The sequence below is a fragment of the Bombina bombina genome, chromosome 5, assembly GCF_027579735.1.
Source record: "Bombina bombina isolate aBomBom1 chromosome 5, aBomBom1.pri, whole genome shotgun sequence".
Lineage (NCBI taxonomy): Eukaryota > Metazoa > Chordata > Amphibia > Anura > Bombinatoridae > Bombina > Bombina bombina.
In genome coordinates, this window is record NC_069503.1 from 481,334,218 (window position 1) to 481,350,660 (window position 16,443).

Below are 16,443 nucleotides of genomic sequence, written 5' to 3' on the forward strand. Positions count from 1 at the left end.
AACGGATTTGAGTAAAACCCCTGACCTTGTTCCACAGTTGGAACTGGGTGTATCACTCCCATCTTTAACAGGTCTTCTACACAATGTAAGAATGCCTGTCTCTTTATTTGGTTTGAAGATAAGTGAGACATGTGGAACCTTCCCCTTGGGGGTAGGTCCTTGAATTCCAGAAGATAACCCTGAGAGACTATTTCTAGTGCCCAGGGATCCTGAACATCTCTTGCCCAAGCCTGAGCGAAGAGAGAGAGTCTGCCCCCCTACAAGATCCGGTCCCGGATCGGGGGCTACCCTTTCATGCTGTTTTGGTAGCAGCAGCAGGCTTCTTGGCCTGTTTACCTTTGTTCCAGCCTTGCATTGGTTTCCAAGCTGGTTTAGACTGGGAAGCGTTACCCTCTTGTCTAGATGCTGCCGAGTTGGAAGCCGGTCCGTTCCTGAAATTGCGAAAGGAACGAAAATTGGACTTCTTCTTAGCCTTGAAAGGTTTATCTTGTGGGAGGGCATGGCCCTTTCCCCCAGTGATGTCTGAAATAATCTCTTTCAATTCTGGCCCGAAAAGGGTCTTACCCTTGAAAGGGATATTAAGCAATTTTGTCTTGGAAGATACATCCGCCGACCAAGACTTTAGCCAGAGCGCTCTGCGCGCCACAATTGCAAACCCTGAATTTTTCGCCGCTAACCTTGCCAACTGCAAAGCGGCGTCTAAAATAAAGGAATTAGCTAACTTAAGTGCGTGAATTCTGTCCATGACTTCCTCAGACGGAGTCTCCCTACTGAGCGACTTTTCCAGTTCCTCGAATCAGAACCACGCCGCTTTAGTGACAGGAATAATGCAGGAAATAGGTTGAAGGAGGTAACCTTGCTGTACAAAAATCTTTTTAAGCAAACCCTCCAATTTTTTATCCATAGGATCTTTGAAAGCACAATTGTCCTCAATGGGAATAGTCGTGCGTTTGGCTAGCGTTGAAACTGCCCCCTCAACCTTAGGGACTGTTTGCCATGTGTCCTTCCTTGGGTCGACCATGGGGAACAATTTCTTAAATATAGGAGGTGGGACAAAAGGTATGCCTGGTTTCATCAGGGTGCACCGGGACCTCTAGGAATTTGTCCATCTTGCACAATTTTTCTGGAATGACCATAGAGTCACAATCATCCAGTGTAGTTAGTACCTCCTTAAGTAATGCGCGGAGATGCTCTAACTTAAATTTAAACGTCACTACATCAGGTTCTGCCTGTTGAGAAATTTTTCCTATATCAGAAAGTTCTCCCTCACTGCCACTTCTGACTGGTGTGAGGGTATGACAGATAAATTATCGTCAGCGCCTTCTTGCTCCACTGTATTTAAAACTGAGCAATCACGCTTTCTTTGAAATGCTGGCATTTTGGATAAAATATTAGCTATGGAATTATCCATTACTGCCGTTAATTGTTGCATAGTAACAAGCATTGGCGCGCTAGATGTACTAGGGGTCGCCTGAGCGGGCATAACTGGTATTGACACAGAAGGAGAGGATGAAGAACTATCCCCACTACCTTCATTTGAGGAATCATCTTGGGCAACCTTATTAAATGTGACAGTACTGTCCTTACTTTGTCTGGACGCTATGGCACAATTATCACATACATTAGAAGGGGGGGACCACCTTGGCCTCCATACATACAGAACATGTTCTATCTGAAGGTAGAGACATGTTAGACAGGCTTAAACAGGCTAATAATGTAAAAAAAAAAGTTTTAAAACAAAACCGTTACTGTCTCTTTAAATGTTAAACAGAGAACACTTTTTTTCTGAATATGTGAAAAACTATTAAGGAAATATCCAATCTTTACCAAATTTTCACCAGTGTCTTAATGCTTTAAAAGTATTGCACCCCAATTTTCAAGCTTTTAACCCCTTAAATGAGGAAACCGGAGCCGTTTAATCAATCAGCAATTTTAACCCCACTACAGTCCCAGCCACAGCATTTGCTGCGACTTCACCTGTCCCTGGGGGTTATACGATACCAACTGAAGCCTTCCAAGAACGTTTTCAATGATCACCAGACCCTCTCACATGCAGCTGCATGCATTGCATCCAAAAGAAACTGCGCAATTATGGCGCGAAAATGAGGCTCTGCCTACTATAGTGAAAGGCCCTTCCTGACTGGGAAGGTGTCTAAACGACTGCCTGGCACCTAAAAACGTTCCCAAACACTAAAAGTTTAGAAAATCACTTCAAACTTTATAAAAAAAAAAACTTAAATAAAGCAACTAAACACCACACACTCTTCACCATCTCCGTGGAGATGCTACTTGTTCAGAGCGGCAAAGAGAATGACTGGGGGGGCGGAGCCTGAGGAGGGGCTATATGGACAGCTTTTGCTGTGCTCTTTGCCATTTCCTGTTGGGGAAGAGAATATTCCCACAAGTAATGGATGACGCCGTGGACCGGACACACCAATGTTGGAGAAATGAAGGTGTCATTTATAAGAAAAATGTTGCCCATATCGCCCAGCCCAAATATAAATAAATATATATATATATATATATATATATATATATATATATATATATATATATATATATATATATATATATATATATATACACACACATATATATATATATATATATATATATATATATACACACACATATACACACACACACATGTGTATATATATATATATATATATATATATATATACACACACACACATATACATATACATATACACACACACACACAAACTGTAAACAAACTTTAAAAAAAAAAAAAGCCAACAGATGAAGCAGAGACAATGTATCACCATAGTATATAGCTATGATAATTGCTTTATGTTTCACAAATGCAACTAACTGGATTTAGATCAGCATTAGTATGATTTATTGTTATCAAAACGGTTAAGAACAATATTATGTCATCTTTCTTATAGATATGTTTGTTAAACAATCAAGAGACCACAGGAACCATTTACAATGGAGTAGCAAAAAAAAAAAAAAGCAGAGTCTGTAATTGGACATTGAGTCTGAGGTGATTGATGTCTGAAACGCGTAAGACGACCCAAGCCGATAGTCTCATGGACATTGTAATTGTTTTAACAATGTTTAAATAAAAGGAATTGAGTTTTAATAATCCCTCTACATTTTATTTTTGTTTTAGGGATTTGGCAGCCTTCCTTTACCAGTGCCTAGTATGCTTGCATAGCGGTTCACTAGTGCACTGTGTTTACGAGTGACGTCATCAGCAGTGGCTGGCCAGCACGCTGGAAGAAGGGGCTGCATATCAAAATGGTTCTCTCCACACTGAAATTAAGGATCCTGATGTCAAGTGGGGAGAGGAACAGTCAGTCTGAGTACCATTATTTTTACCAGTATATACTAATTGAATCCTGTACGCGTTTAGTAGACTACTATCAAGGTGATCAACACAAGCACAATAGAAAGTGCACCAAAGATTTAGCAACAGACATAACAATTTATAGTTATATATATTATTTCTGATATGAATTACTAACTGAGCCATTAAGCAGTGTCTAACATTTCTGTCATCTGCATACATGCACATATACACGCTTTATAGTTTTAAGTTAGAGTGGAGACAAAATCAAATTCTTACCTTTTAAAGCAGATATTTCTGATTTATTCAGTTTCTTTTTTAAAGATTGTTCATCAACCTAGAATTTAAAAAAATTGAGCATGTGTTCTTGATTACAGAATAGAGAAACAATTTTACGAATATATATGTTATGACTGTTGTAATTCATTTAACTGCAATACAAAAATTAAAATGTGTAAAAAAAACAAAAAAACAAACATTTATGTAAGAACTTACCTGATAAATTAATTTGTCATATTGGCAAGAGTCCATGAGCTAGTGACGTATGGGATACACAATCCTACCAGGAGGGCAAAGTTTTGGGGCAGTTTCCCAAACCTCAAAATGCCTATAAATACACCCCTCACCACACCCACAATTCAGTTTAATGAATAGACATGAAGTGGGGTGATAAAGAAAGGAGTAAAAAGCATCAACAAAAGAATTTGGAAATAATTGTGCTTTAAACAAAAAAATCATAACCACCACAAAAAGTGTGGGCCTCATGGACTCTTGCCAATATGAAAGAAATTAATTTATCAGGTAAGTTCTTCCATAAATGATGTTTTCTTTCATGTAATTGGCAAGAGCTAGTGACGTATGGGATAGCAATACCCAAGATGTGGAACTCCACGCAAGTCACTAGAGGAGGAGGGATAAAAAATAAAAGCAGCCATTTTTCGCTGAAAAAAATAATCCACAACCCAAAATATAAGTTAATTCTCATGAAATGAAAAAACTTAAAACATAAGCAGAAGAATCAAACTGAAATAGCTGCCTGAAGAGCTTTTCTACCAAAAACTGCTTCCGAAGAGGAAAATACATAAAAACGGTAGAATTTAGTAAATGTATGCAAAGACGACTAGGTTGCTGCTTTGCAAATCTGATCAACTTAAGCTTCTTTCTTAAAAGCACACAAAGTGGAGACTGATCTAGTAGGATAAGCTGTAATTCTCTGAGGCGGGGCTTGACCAGACTCCAAATAAGCTGAATGAATCAAAAGCTTTAACCACGAAGCCAAGGAAACAGCAGAAGCCTTCTGACCTTTCCTAGAACCAGAAAAGATAACAAATAGACGAAGTATTCCTGAAATCTTTAGTAGCTTCAACATAATATTTCAAAGCTCTTGCCACATCCAAAGAATGTAAGGATTTCTCCAAAGAATTCTTATGATTAGGACACAAGGAAGGGACAACGATTTCTCTATTAATGTTGTTAGAATTCACAACCTTAGGTAAGAATTTAATTGAAGTCCACAAAACCGCCTTATCCTGATGAAAAATCAGAAAAGGAGATTCACAAGAAAGAGCAGATAATTCAGAAACTCTTCTAGCAGAAGAGATGGCCAAAAAGAACAACACTTTCCAAGAAAGTAGTTTAATGTCCAAAGAAAGCATAGGCTCAAATGGAGGAGCCTGTAAGGCCTTCAAAACCAAATTAAGACTCCAAGGAGGAGAGATTGATTTTTTTTTTTTTTTTTTTAAATATTTATTTATGACAAAGACAGAGAAGGTTATTACAATTTCGGTTACCAAGTATAAAAACATGTGTCACAGTGAGTATACATAGTGCATAAATACACACTTAAGTAAAAATAATAAAAAAAAAAACATATAAATTAGTTTTTTTTTTTTTTTTTTTAAAAAAGAAAGGGTATCTATACATCATTCAAATTTATATAGTGCACTAATAATTATAAAAGTGAACATAGAGAAATGCGTAGTGTAACCAGATAAACCTTTATATAATATCTAGTCTTTCTTTGTCTCTGGAGTTTCCCCCTTTTATCCCTCCCCCATTAGAAAGAACAGAACAAGCCATAGTAACAACATAAAACAAAAAAAAAAAAAAAAAAAAAAAAAAAAAAAAAAAGGGTTTTTATATTATATCATTGCCTCATAACAGAAATAAGGATCCTCCCTCCCACTCTCTCCCCCCCCCCCCCCATACCATCTCACTCGGCATCCGTTGCTCATTCTTCCGGAAAGCGGCCCCCTAGGATGTTAAGCTGAACAAACTCCGAATTTCTGAAAGGTTTGACTATTTTATTTTGTTGTAGAAGAGGCAGAGATTTTACAAAAGGTTCCCATTTTTTAAAAAATACTTCTAGGTATTTATCTTGCGGGAATGGTATATTATACTGTTCTGTTATAAGTTGATTGCAGAGGGCCATTTTAAATTGGGCCATAGTAGGTGCCGAAGATGCTTTCCATGCCTTAAAAATGAGACTACGTGCTGTTAGTATAATAGTATTTATCAGACTATAGTTCTTAGTAATGCCCTGGTACTTCACCAGAAAGAAGATTTCTACTGGGGAAAAATTATGATTCAGCTTTAAAACCACCATCATCCAGAATGCAATCTTTCCCCAATATTGACCTATTTTGGGGCAGCTCCATAAACAATGGAATAGGTCCGACCCTATAGATGAGCATCTGGGGCATGGCACCTTACTTTTGTACCACTTAGAGAGGACCGCAGGTGTAAGGTATCTCTGCAGCCCAATTTTCATCTGTGATTCCCTCCACGTTGTCGGGACCCAACAATAGTCTCCTCATCAATTTCTGGAAATAAAGTAGACCACCTAGCAATCATTTCATTAATTTGCAGATTTGAAGCTTTCTGATTTAGCACTAAATATAAGGGGGAGATAGCGTATATTCCTGCCGCATAGATGATAATCCTGGGCTGTAATTCACCCAGAGTCCATTCGTTCCCGTGTTTCCTGTTCAGTTCCCAGAGAAGATGCCTAACTTGAAGATAGGCATAGAATTCTCGCGCCCCTAAAGCAAATCGTGTCGCAATTTCATGGAATGTGACTGGCTGCCCATCTGTATCTCGAATTTGACCCAGGGTCTGAAGGCCCTTTGACTCCCATTCTCTAAATATCTGATTATAAATACCAGGGCTAAACTCTGGATTGCCCACTATAGGTAAATATTGTGAGACATGAGGCGGGATTCCCACCTCTGTACACAGTCTTTGCCAGGCTACAATGACGTTCTTAAAGGTGCCTAGGTAGAATATATTAGAAGGCAGGGACGTAAGGGGACAATGCAACAGAGCCTTTAACTTAAAGGGGACTACAGCCTTAGATTCCCAAGTGAAAGATGTAATCTGATCCTTCTCAGTTAGCCAGTCTAAAGCAAATCTGGCTATAATAACCAGGTTATATGTCTGAATGTTAGGAAGTGCCAAGCCAGCTGCTAGCTTAGAATTCATAAGCTTAAGAACGGAGATCCGTGGTCTCTTGCCATTCCAAAGGAATTTGGAGCAAGCTTTATTATATATAGTAATATCTCTTTTGTGTAAAAACCACGGAATATTTTGCAATATATAGAGGAGTTTTGGAAAAATCACTGACTTAATCAGGGTCACACGAGCGGTCAGCGAAATTGGTAACCTAGTCCAGTCCTCAAGCTTTTTCTTGCATGAGTCCAGTACAGACCTATGATTTAGGCTATACCAATCTTCCGCGTTTCTAGATAAACGTAAACCCAGATAAGTAATCTGGGAAACTTCTTGAAAGGGATGCTTCACCCGTGATACTAAGTGTTTATGTATCCACATTAATTCCGATTTTGAAGTATTGATCTTAAATCCGGATATTTCCCCAAACTCTTGGGTTATCCTCTGTAGGATAGGCAACGATACTTTAAGATTAGATATAAATATGAGGAGATCATCTGCGTATTGGAGAAGCACCAGTTTCTCCCCCGCCCATGTAATCCCTTCCAGTTCTTGTCGTAATCGGATAGCTAAGGGTTCTATACTAAGATTAAACAGGAAAGGTGAAAGCGGACAACCCTGTCTAGTCCCTCTAAATAGATCAAATCGTTGTGTAGAAGTATTATTAATAATCACCGCAGAGGAGGAGGTACTATAAATCAGGCGTATGTAGTTGGTAAAAAATCCTGAAAACCCAAAACGTTCCAACGCAAAGAATAGATGATCCCAACTGACCCTATCAAAGGCCTTCTCTGCATCAACCGTAAGAATGGCCCTGTCTATATTGTCGCCAGATTCTGCAAATTTGTATTTGTTAGAGAAAGATTCGAGCAAAATCAGAAGTTTCCTCGTATTCTTTACGGGATTGCGTCCAGGCATGAAGCCGGTTTAATTCTCATGGATTAGCTCGCCCATAAAGGGTTTCAGTCGTGAGGCTATGATAGCTGCTAACAGTTTATAATCAGTGTTCAGGACCGAGATAGGTCTAAAGGAGCTGGGTTGCTCAGGGTCCTTACCCTTTTTTAGAATCAGCGAAATATTTGCAGAAGCAAAGAGAGAAGAACATCGAGTGTTCTCTGAAAAATAAAAATTGAATAACTTAGTCAATATAGGTAATACCTGTGGTTGTAGAATTCTGTAGTACTCAATAGGAAGAGCATCCGGGCCGGCAGCCTTGTTAGATTTCGCCTTCTTAATTGCCCATGATATTTCCTCCTCCGTAATGGGAGTGTTAATAATGTCTCTGGCCTCTAAAGCCAGACGTGGTACTTTGATCTTGCTCCAGAATGCCTCTTTCTTATCTATATCAAGGGGATCTTGTTCATACAAAGTCTGGAAGAATTCAGAGAACACTCTTTCAATATCTGGGTGGTTCGTATATCTCTTATCTCCATGTTTGATAGCGGTGATAGCCTGTCTAGGCGAGAAGTTCGCTAATCTCGCTAAGAATTTCGCCGATCTGCCCGTGTAACCCCCGTATCTAGCTTTCAATCTAATTTCTTCCTGGGCACTAATCTGTTTCATGTGTGTGTCTCGAAGAGTCTTAGCTGTAGTGTAGGCCTCCCAAGTTTCTCTGGTATGTTTACTGACATAGGCTCTATAAGCGTTCTTAACACGATTAGCTAATTGTCTAGTCACTGAGCTACAATGTTTTGACCAGAAGCGCGTATAAGATTTAACCTCTCCGCGTAAGACGGCCTTGGAAGCTTCCCAGAATGTCTCAATTTTATCCATATAATTGCCATTATTATTTTGATAATCTGCCCACTTCGATCGTACGTGTTGCTGGAATTTTATATTATTACATAGATGTCTGGGGAAGGAAATATAATTTGATCCCGACCGCATCTGGCCAGTGTCAAGCTTTAGTACAATAACAGCGTGATCAGAGATAACTATATCTTCGATTCCAGAGATCCAATTTCGGCCAAGCATTGTTTCTGATATCAGAAAATAGTCAAGCCGGGAGAATGAACGCTGGACATGAGATACACACGTATAAGTACGATCGTCCGGGTTCTGTACCCGCCATAAATCGACCAGGCCCAGATGCGAACATAATTTCTGAAAGATGCGTACCTTCCTACCTCTGCTGATTAAAGCTCTTTTATTAGAGCTATCTAAAAGGGGGTCAGCTAGCAAGTTAAGATCTCCTGCAATAATTAGATTTAATCCAATAAATTTATGGAGCTTTACGGACAGAACTGACCAGAATGTATGGTCAATTTGATTGGGTCCGTATATGTTGCAAATTATATATCTAATATGCTTAATTTCTATTTCAAGTATTAAAAATCTCCCTTCGGGATCAGCCTCCATATTAATTATATGATAATCCAATCTCCGGTTTATCAATATTGCGACCCCCCTCTTCCTTGAAGTGAATGGAGCTGCTACCACTTCCCCTACCCACTTAGATTTAAGTTTGGGGGTTTCGGTGATATTAAGATGTAGTTCCTGTAGGAGAACTATATCGGGGTTAAATTTCCCCAAATGTTTTATTATAGCTTTTCTTTTAATTGGTGAATTAATACCCCCTACATTCCAGGATAGTAACTTTAAGATTATATGCCATCAATATTATTTACATTCCATGATAGAAATTTAAGATTATATGCCATCAATATTATTCAACTTACCGGCCCCTACCCTCAGAAGGTGTTCCATAGGTTCTAAAACATAACTGGGGACCGCTGTCCGGAAGGTGACAGTCAAGACAGAAAAGGAGGCGGGGGGAGGAGGAGAGGGAAAGGGAAAGGAGAGGAGAAGAGAAAAAAAAGGAAAGAAAACAAAAAAAAAAAAAAAAAAAAATTTTTTTTTTTTAAAAAAACCACCATTACTATAGCTAACATAGAATGCACTTATGGAAACCATATAGCCTGCCAAAAAACATCTCATGTTAGTTAACTGATTAAATTCTAAGATCAAAAAAAGCATATCTTTAATATAATTCGATACGTGATCAGGGTACCCCTGATTCCCTACAGTAAGTCTCTGCCTCCATAACATTATTAAGTGTGTGTGTATTACCATCTTTCTGTACAATTAACTTTGCGGGGTAAATCCATCTAATATCGTAGTTCTCCCTCCGTAGTCCCCCATAGAAAACAGACATGTCTCTTATTTGCACTTGTGAAAAACATATAGCCATCAAAAACATAACCCTTAATAATTAAATGTTTAAATTCTAAGATCAAAAAGCATATCCTTAATACAATTCGGTACCTGGTCATGGTATCCCTGTTTCCCTACAGAAGGTCTCTGCCTCCATAACATTATTGAGTGTGTGTGTATTACCATCTTTCTGTACTATTAGCTTTGCGGGATAAATCAGTCTGATATTGTAGTTTTCTTTCTGTAGTCTCCCATAAAAAAAAGACATATCTCTTCTCTTAGTTAGTGTTTCAGAGGAGAAGTCTTGGAACATTAGTAGTTTATGGGGGCCTACGGAGAGAGAGCCACATTTCCTGTAATGTTTGAGATATAATAACTTGTCTTGGAAGTTCACGAACTTAAAGATTACTGGCCTGGGTCGTGCGGCCTCACTGTGCTCACGCCTTTGACCTATCCTATGTACTCTCTCGATCAAAAAGGGAGCAGCAGGAGCCGGAATCTGTAAAGCCTGGGGTAGTATAATGGTGGCAAAATTCATTAAGTCTTGAAATTCAGGGGACTCAAGCAAGATCACTTTAAGATTATTACGTCTCAATCGGTCCTCAAGGTCCTCCACCTTGGCCTGCAAGGACGAAATGATTTTGCTATGAGTGTCCATTGTAGGATCCGTTACATTAAGTCTGTCCTCTAGATCCGATTCTCTATTTCCTCAAGTCTTGAGGAAAACTGCCTAACCTCTAAAGTGAGGTTTGATATCGCACTTCTGATCTCCTGCTTGATCATATCGAATTGAGGTGTAAGTAATTTGGCCACTTCAGCTGCAAATTCTGGCATATTAATGGGAAAGGGATTGGGGATACTTTTTTCCAGTGGTGAGACTATACTAGAGTCCAGATTCCTGCTGCCCCCTTTTTTGTCCCTTGCTTTAGGAGGCATATTGGAGGGTGAGCTTTTTGGATTAATGTATTTGTCCATGGACAGGACGTGACTGTAACTTGTCTGTGCTGTGACAGTTACTATCTATATAGCTTACAGATAAGGGAGACAACTCCGAATTCTCAAACAAGTACTTATAGTGCTCTAACCGGTTGTTACTAGGTGATAAATCTCATGCAGCAACCCTCTATATTATATGTGTAATACAATTGGTAAAAAAAATATAGAAAAAAAACAAAAATAGAAAAAAAAAACCCCAATGTGTGCTCTACAAGTGATATAGTGTTTTTTGTTTCACTTACACTCCCAAAGTTCCCTAAAAATTTAACTTTTATCTAGAATACTATAGCTTTCTGAAAACTCTGTTCTCAGTTTCTAAACTCCTTCTGGTGTATGTTACAGTGTCGATTTAAACCTCATGATACAAGACTTTTAGCTATACAGATGAATATAGAATAAAAAGATATAAAAATTGTAGATAGATATTTTTTTAGTATATAGCCACCCTACAAGGAATTACCTGCCCCACATTAAATTTGCAATAATTTGTAGCTAAAGATTGATCTAAAGGGAATATCCTTCAATGCCCTAATATTTAGTACTATTAACTTAAGGATAGCATTCAGGTGAGAGAATGAATTTATCAAAGCCTGTGTGGCATACTGCCCATTTTATATCATTTATCTACCATGCGTAGAAATCAACCTCAACACTCTCTAGCACGGGTTAACTGTCAGCAAAGGAAAATCTGTAAAAATCAGCCCCTTATGTTTTTGCCTCAGATAACACCGCAAAGCAAGTTACTCATATAAGTGCTCATCTCCTTACTCTTGCTTCCAGGGGAAACAAACCCTTCTGCTTAGACCTATAATGCTCAAAATTTGACAGACCTGTGGAGGACAAGCAAGATATATTATGCACATTTAGGTGAAATATGGATCTCAGTCCTTCAAACCCCAAATTGAGTGTCATTGGCCCCAAACTCAGTCCATCACCCCCAGTTCAATATCACAGTAGCAATTTGCACAGTCCATTGAGGGTGTCAGTGCCGACAATAAATCCCACAAGTGCTAAGACTACGCACTGTACCCAGCAGGGCACCCGGACAAACATATATGATGAGCAAGCTTAAAGTACCTCTTTTTTTTTTTTTTTTTTTCCGTCGGCAGAGAACCGATAGACAAACCTAGATGTAGTTCCTCGGGGCAGATATCTGGAGCCTCCTTGAGATCTGTACCCACTCGATCGTCATAAGATGCGAACTGCCAGAGCTAGGAGAACTCTGGCTGCACTCCAGATGAGCAAATACCTGCGCGGTAAACCAGCCTGCCCGCACTGACGCGGGAGTCAATCATACAGCCGCCCAAGCCAATCTTCTTCGCTCCGGGAACAGCCTGCAAGGAGAAAAGAGCGCCAGCCAAGCGGTAACCAAGTCCGCTGTATGGAAACGCTTCCAGTACCTCACGATGGGGGAGGAGCTAATGCTTTGGCGGCATGCCCATCCAGGGGGCTCAGATTCGGGCTTCTTGCCACCCGCAACTCTCATCCAGGGAGAGGGACTCCGCTCACATGTTCCCAGTATTCTCTGGTGTACTCGCAATACCGGAGTCTTTCGTGGTGCAGGTCCAGGCTTGGCGGGGACAAGAAGAGCCTTCCGCTCGCATGTAGCAGCTGCTCTGCCAGGTGAGTGCTGCGGCAGCGGCTTAGTATAACCTGCCTCCAAAACGTGTTGTTTATAAAGAAACCAGTCTTTGTGCAGGTGGGCTCAAGAGGTTCTTTAGAAAACGGAGTTTGGGTAGCAGGTGCATTAAGTAGGTAGACTCGTAGCCACAGATATACAGCCCTGCAGAGCGTTAGAAATGCTTATCTGACAGCGTCTCATTCCAGTGTTTGTGGGCCCATGTAGAAATGGTGTGCACCAGCCAGCGTGCACTCCTAGGCTGCAAAACGTTAACTTCCCATGCCGGACCAAAGTCCTGTAGCCCAGACCTATACGTGGCCAAGGGCAAAAAAGGCATCTGTTGGTGGTGTATTAGGCCTCACACAGAGGTGCGTAGCTTCCACAGCACCTGCAGCTACCTGCAGCTACCTGCATGCTCCGCCTCCAACAGGAAGTCCACCTCTCCTGGAGATTGATTTAATGACAGGCTTGATACGAACCAAAGCCTGTACAAAACAGTGAATATCAGGAAGCTTAGCAATCTTTCTGTGAAATAAGACAAAGAGCAGAGATTTGTCCCTTCAAGGAACTTGAAGACAAACCCTTATCCAAACCATCATGAAGAAACTGTAAAATTCTAGGAATTCTGAAAGAATGCCAAGCGAATTTATGAGAAGAACACCATGAAATATAAGTCTTCCAAACTCGATAATCTTTCTAGAAACAAATTTAAGAGCCTGTAACATAGTATTAATCACCGATTTAGAGAAACCTCTGACTTAGCACTAGGCGTTCAATTTCCATACCTTCAAATTTAATGATTTGAGATCCTGATGGAAAAACGGACCTTGAGACAGAAGGTCCAGCCTTAATGGAAGAGGCCAAGGTTGGCAACTGGACATCCGAACAAGATCCGCATACCAAAACCTGTGAGGGCATGCTGGAGCTACCAGCAATACAAACGACTGTTCCATGATGATTTTGGCGATCACTCTTGGAAGAAGAAATAGAAGCGGGAAAAAAAATAAGCAGGTTGATAGCACCAAGGAAGTGTCAACGCATCCACTGCTTCCGCCTGAAGATCCCTGGACAGGCACCTGGGAAGTTTCTTGTTTAGATGAGAAGCCATCAGATCTATTTCTGGAAGACCCCACACATCTGAACTATCTGTAAAAACACATCTGGATGGAGGGACCACTCCCCCGGACGTAAAGTCTGACGGCTGAAAGATAATCCGCTTCCCAATTGTCTACACCTGGGATATGTACCGCAGAAAATAGACAAGAGCTGGATTCGGTCCAAGAAAATATTTAAAATACTTCTTTCATAGCTAGGGGACTGAGTCCCACCCTGATGATTGAAATATGCCACAGCTGTGATATTGTCTGTCTGAAAACAAATGAACGGTTCTCTCTTCAACAGAGGCCAAGCCTGAAGAGCCCTGAAAATTGCAAGGAGTTCCAAAATATTGATTGGTAATCTCGCCTCTTGAGATTTCCAAACCCCTTGTGCTGTCAGAGATCCCCAAACAGCTCCACAACCTGAAAGACTCACATCTGTTGTGATCCCAGTCCAGGTTGGACGAACCAAAAGAGGCCCCCAGAACTATACAATGGTGATCTAACCACCAAGTCAGAGAAAGTCGAACGTTGGGATTTAAAGATATTAATTGTGATATCCTTGTATAATCCCTGCACCATTGATTCAGCATACAAAGCTGGAGAGGTCTCATATGAAAACGAGCAAAGGGGATCGCGTCCGATGCTGCAGTCATGAGACCTAAAATTTCCATGCACATAGCTACTGAAGGGAATAATTGAGACTGAAGGTTCCGACAAGCTGAAACAAATTTTAATTGTCTCTTGTCTGTTAGAGACAGAGTTATGGACACTGAATCTATCTGGAAACCTAAAAAGGTGACCCTTGTCTGAGGAATCAAGGAACTTTTTGGTAAATTGATCCTCCAACCATGTCTTTGAAGAAAAACCAGTAGTTTATTTGTGTGAGATTCTGCAGAATGTAAAGACTGAGCAAGTACAAAGATATCGTCCAAATAAGGAAACACCGCAACACCCCGCTCTCTGATAACAGAGTAGGACACCAAGAACCTTTTGAAAAGATTTCTAGAGCTGTCGCTAGGCCAAAAAGGAAGAGCTACAAATTGGTAATGCTTGTCTAAAAAAAAGAGAATCTCACAAATTGAAAGCAATCTGAATGAATCTGAATATTAAGATATGCATCCTGTAAGTCTACTGTGGGCATATAATGCCCTTGTTGAACAAAAGGCAGAATAGTCCTAATAGTCACCATTTTGAATCGATAGTCACCATATCGATTCAAAATTTTTAGACCCAAAACTGGTCTGAATGAATTATCTTTCTTTGGGACAATGAATAGATTTGAATAAAACCCCAGACCCTGTTCCTAAAACGGAACTGGCATGATTACCCCAGATAACTCCAGGTCTGAAACACTTCAGGAAAGCCTAAGCCTTTACCGAGTTTCCTGGAATGCGTCAGAAAAAAATCTTCTCACAGGCGGTCTTACTATGAATCCTATTCTGTACCCCTGAGAGACAATATTCTGAATCCAATGATTTTGGACCGAATTGATCCAAACATCTTAGAAAAATCATAATCTGCCCCCTACCAGCTACAATGGAATAAGAGCCGCACCTTTATGCGGACTTAGGGGCTGGCTTTGATCTCTTAAATGGCTTGGATTTATTCCATTTTGAAGAAGGCTTCCAATTGGAAACAGATTCCTTGGGGAAGAATTAGGTTTCTGTTCCTTATTTAAGAACAAAAACGGTTAGAAGCTTTAAATTTACCCTCAGATCTTATCTTGAGGCAAAAAAAACAGAATTTATGCTTACCTGATAAATTACTTTCTCCAACGGTGTGTCCGGTCCACGGCGTCATCCTTACTTGTGGGAATATCTCTTCCCCAACAGGAAATGGCAGAGTCCCAGCAAAGCTGGCCATATAGTCCCTCCTAGGCTCCGCCCACCCCAGTCATTCGACCGACGGACAGGAGGAAAAATATAGGAGAAACCATATGGTACCGTGGTGACTGTAGTTAGAGAAAATAATTCATCAGACCTGAATAAAAAAAACCAGGGCGGCCGTGGACCGGACACACCGTTTGAGAAAGTAATTTATCAGGTAAACATAAATTCTGTTTTATCCAACACTGGTGTGTCCGGTCCACGGCGTCATCCTTACTTGTGGGAACCAATACCAAAGCTTTAGGACACGGATGAAGGGAGGGAGCAAATCAGGTTACCTAAACGGAAGGCACCACAGCTTGCAAAACCTTTCTCCCAAAAATAGCCTCCGAAGAAGCAAAAGTATCAAATTTGTAAAATTTGGCAAAAGTGTGCAGTGAAGACCAAGTCGCTGCCTTACATACCTGGTCAACAGAAGCCTCGTTCTTGAAGGCCCATGTGGAAGCCACAGCCCTAGTGGAGTGAGCTGTGATTCTTTCAGGAGGCTGCCGTCCGGCAGTCTCATAAGCCAATCGGATGATGCTTTTAAGCCAAAAGGAAAGAGAGGTAGAAGTCGCTTTTTGACCTCTCCTTTTACCAGAATAGACAACAAACAAAGAAGATGTTTGTCTGAAATCTTTTGTAGCCTCTAAATAGAATTTTAGAGCACGGACTACGTCCAAATTATGTAACAAACGTTCCTTCTTTGAAACTGGATTCGGACATAAAGAAAGTACAACTATCTCCTGGTTAATATTCTTGTTAGAAACAACCTTCGGAAGAAAACCAGGCTTAGTACACAAAACCACCTTATCTGCATGGAACACCAGATAGGGCGGAGAACACTGCAGAGCAGATAACTCAAACTCTTCTAGCAGAAGAAATAGCAACCAAAAACAAAACTTTCCAAGATAGTAACTTAATATCTATGGAATGTAAAGGTTC

The 16,443-nt window shown here is 40.3% G+C and overlaps 1 protein-coding gene across 1 annotated transcript in view; it reads right to left on the minus strand.

The window, feature by feature from the left end:
* Nucleotides 1-16,443, minus strand: part of LOC128660493 (uncharacterized) — a 300,304-nt gene that overhangs the window by 110,393 nt on the left and 173,468 nt on the right. Inside the window, exon 8 of the mRNA XM_053714380.1 lies at nucleotides 3,596-3,653. Within this exon, the coding sequence (XP_053570355.1) occupies nucleotides 3,596-3,653 (58 nt within the window). The remainder of the gene's footprint in view (nucleotides 1-3,595; nucleotides 3,654-16,443) is intronic.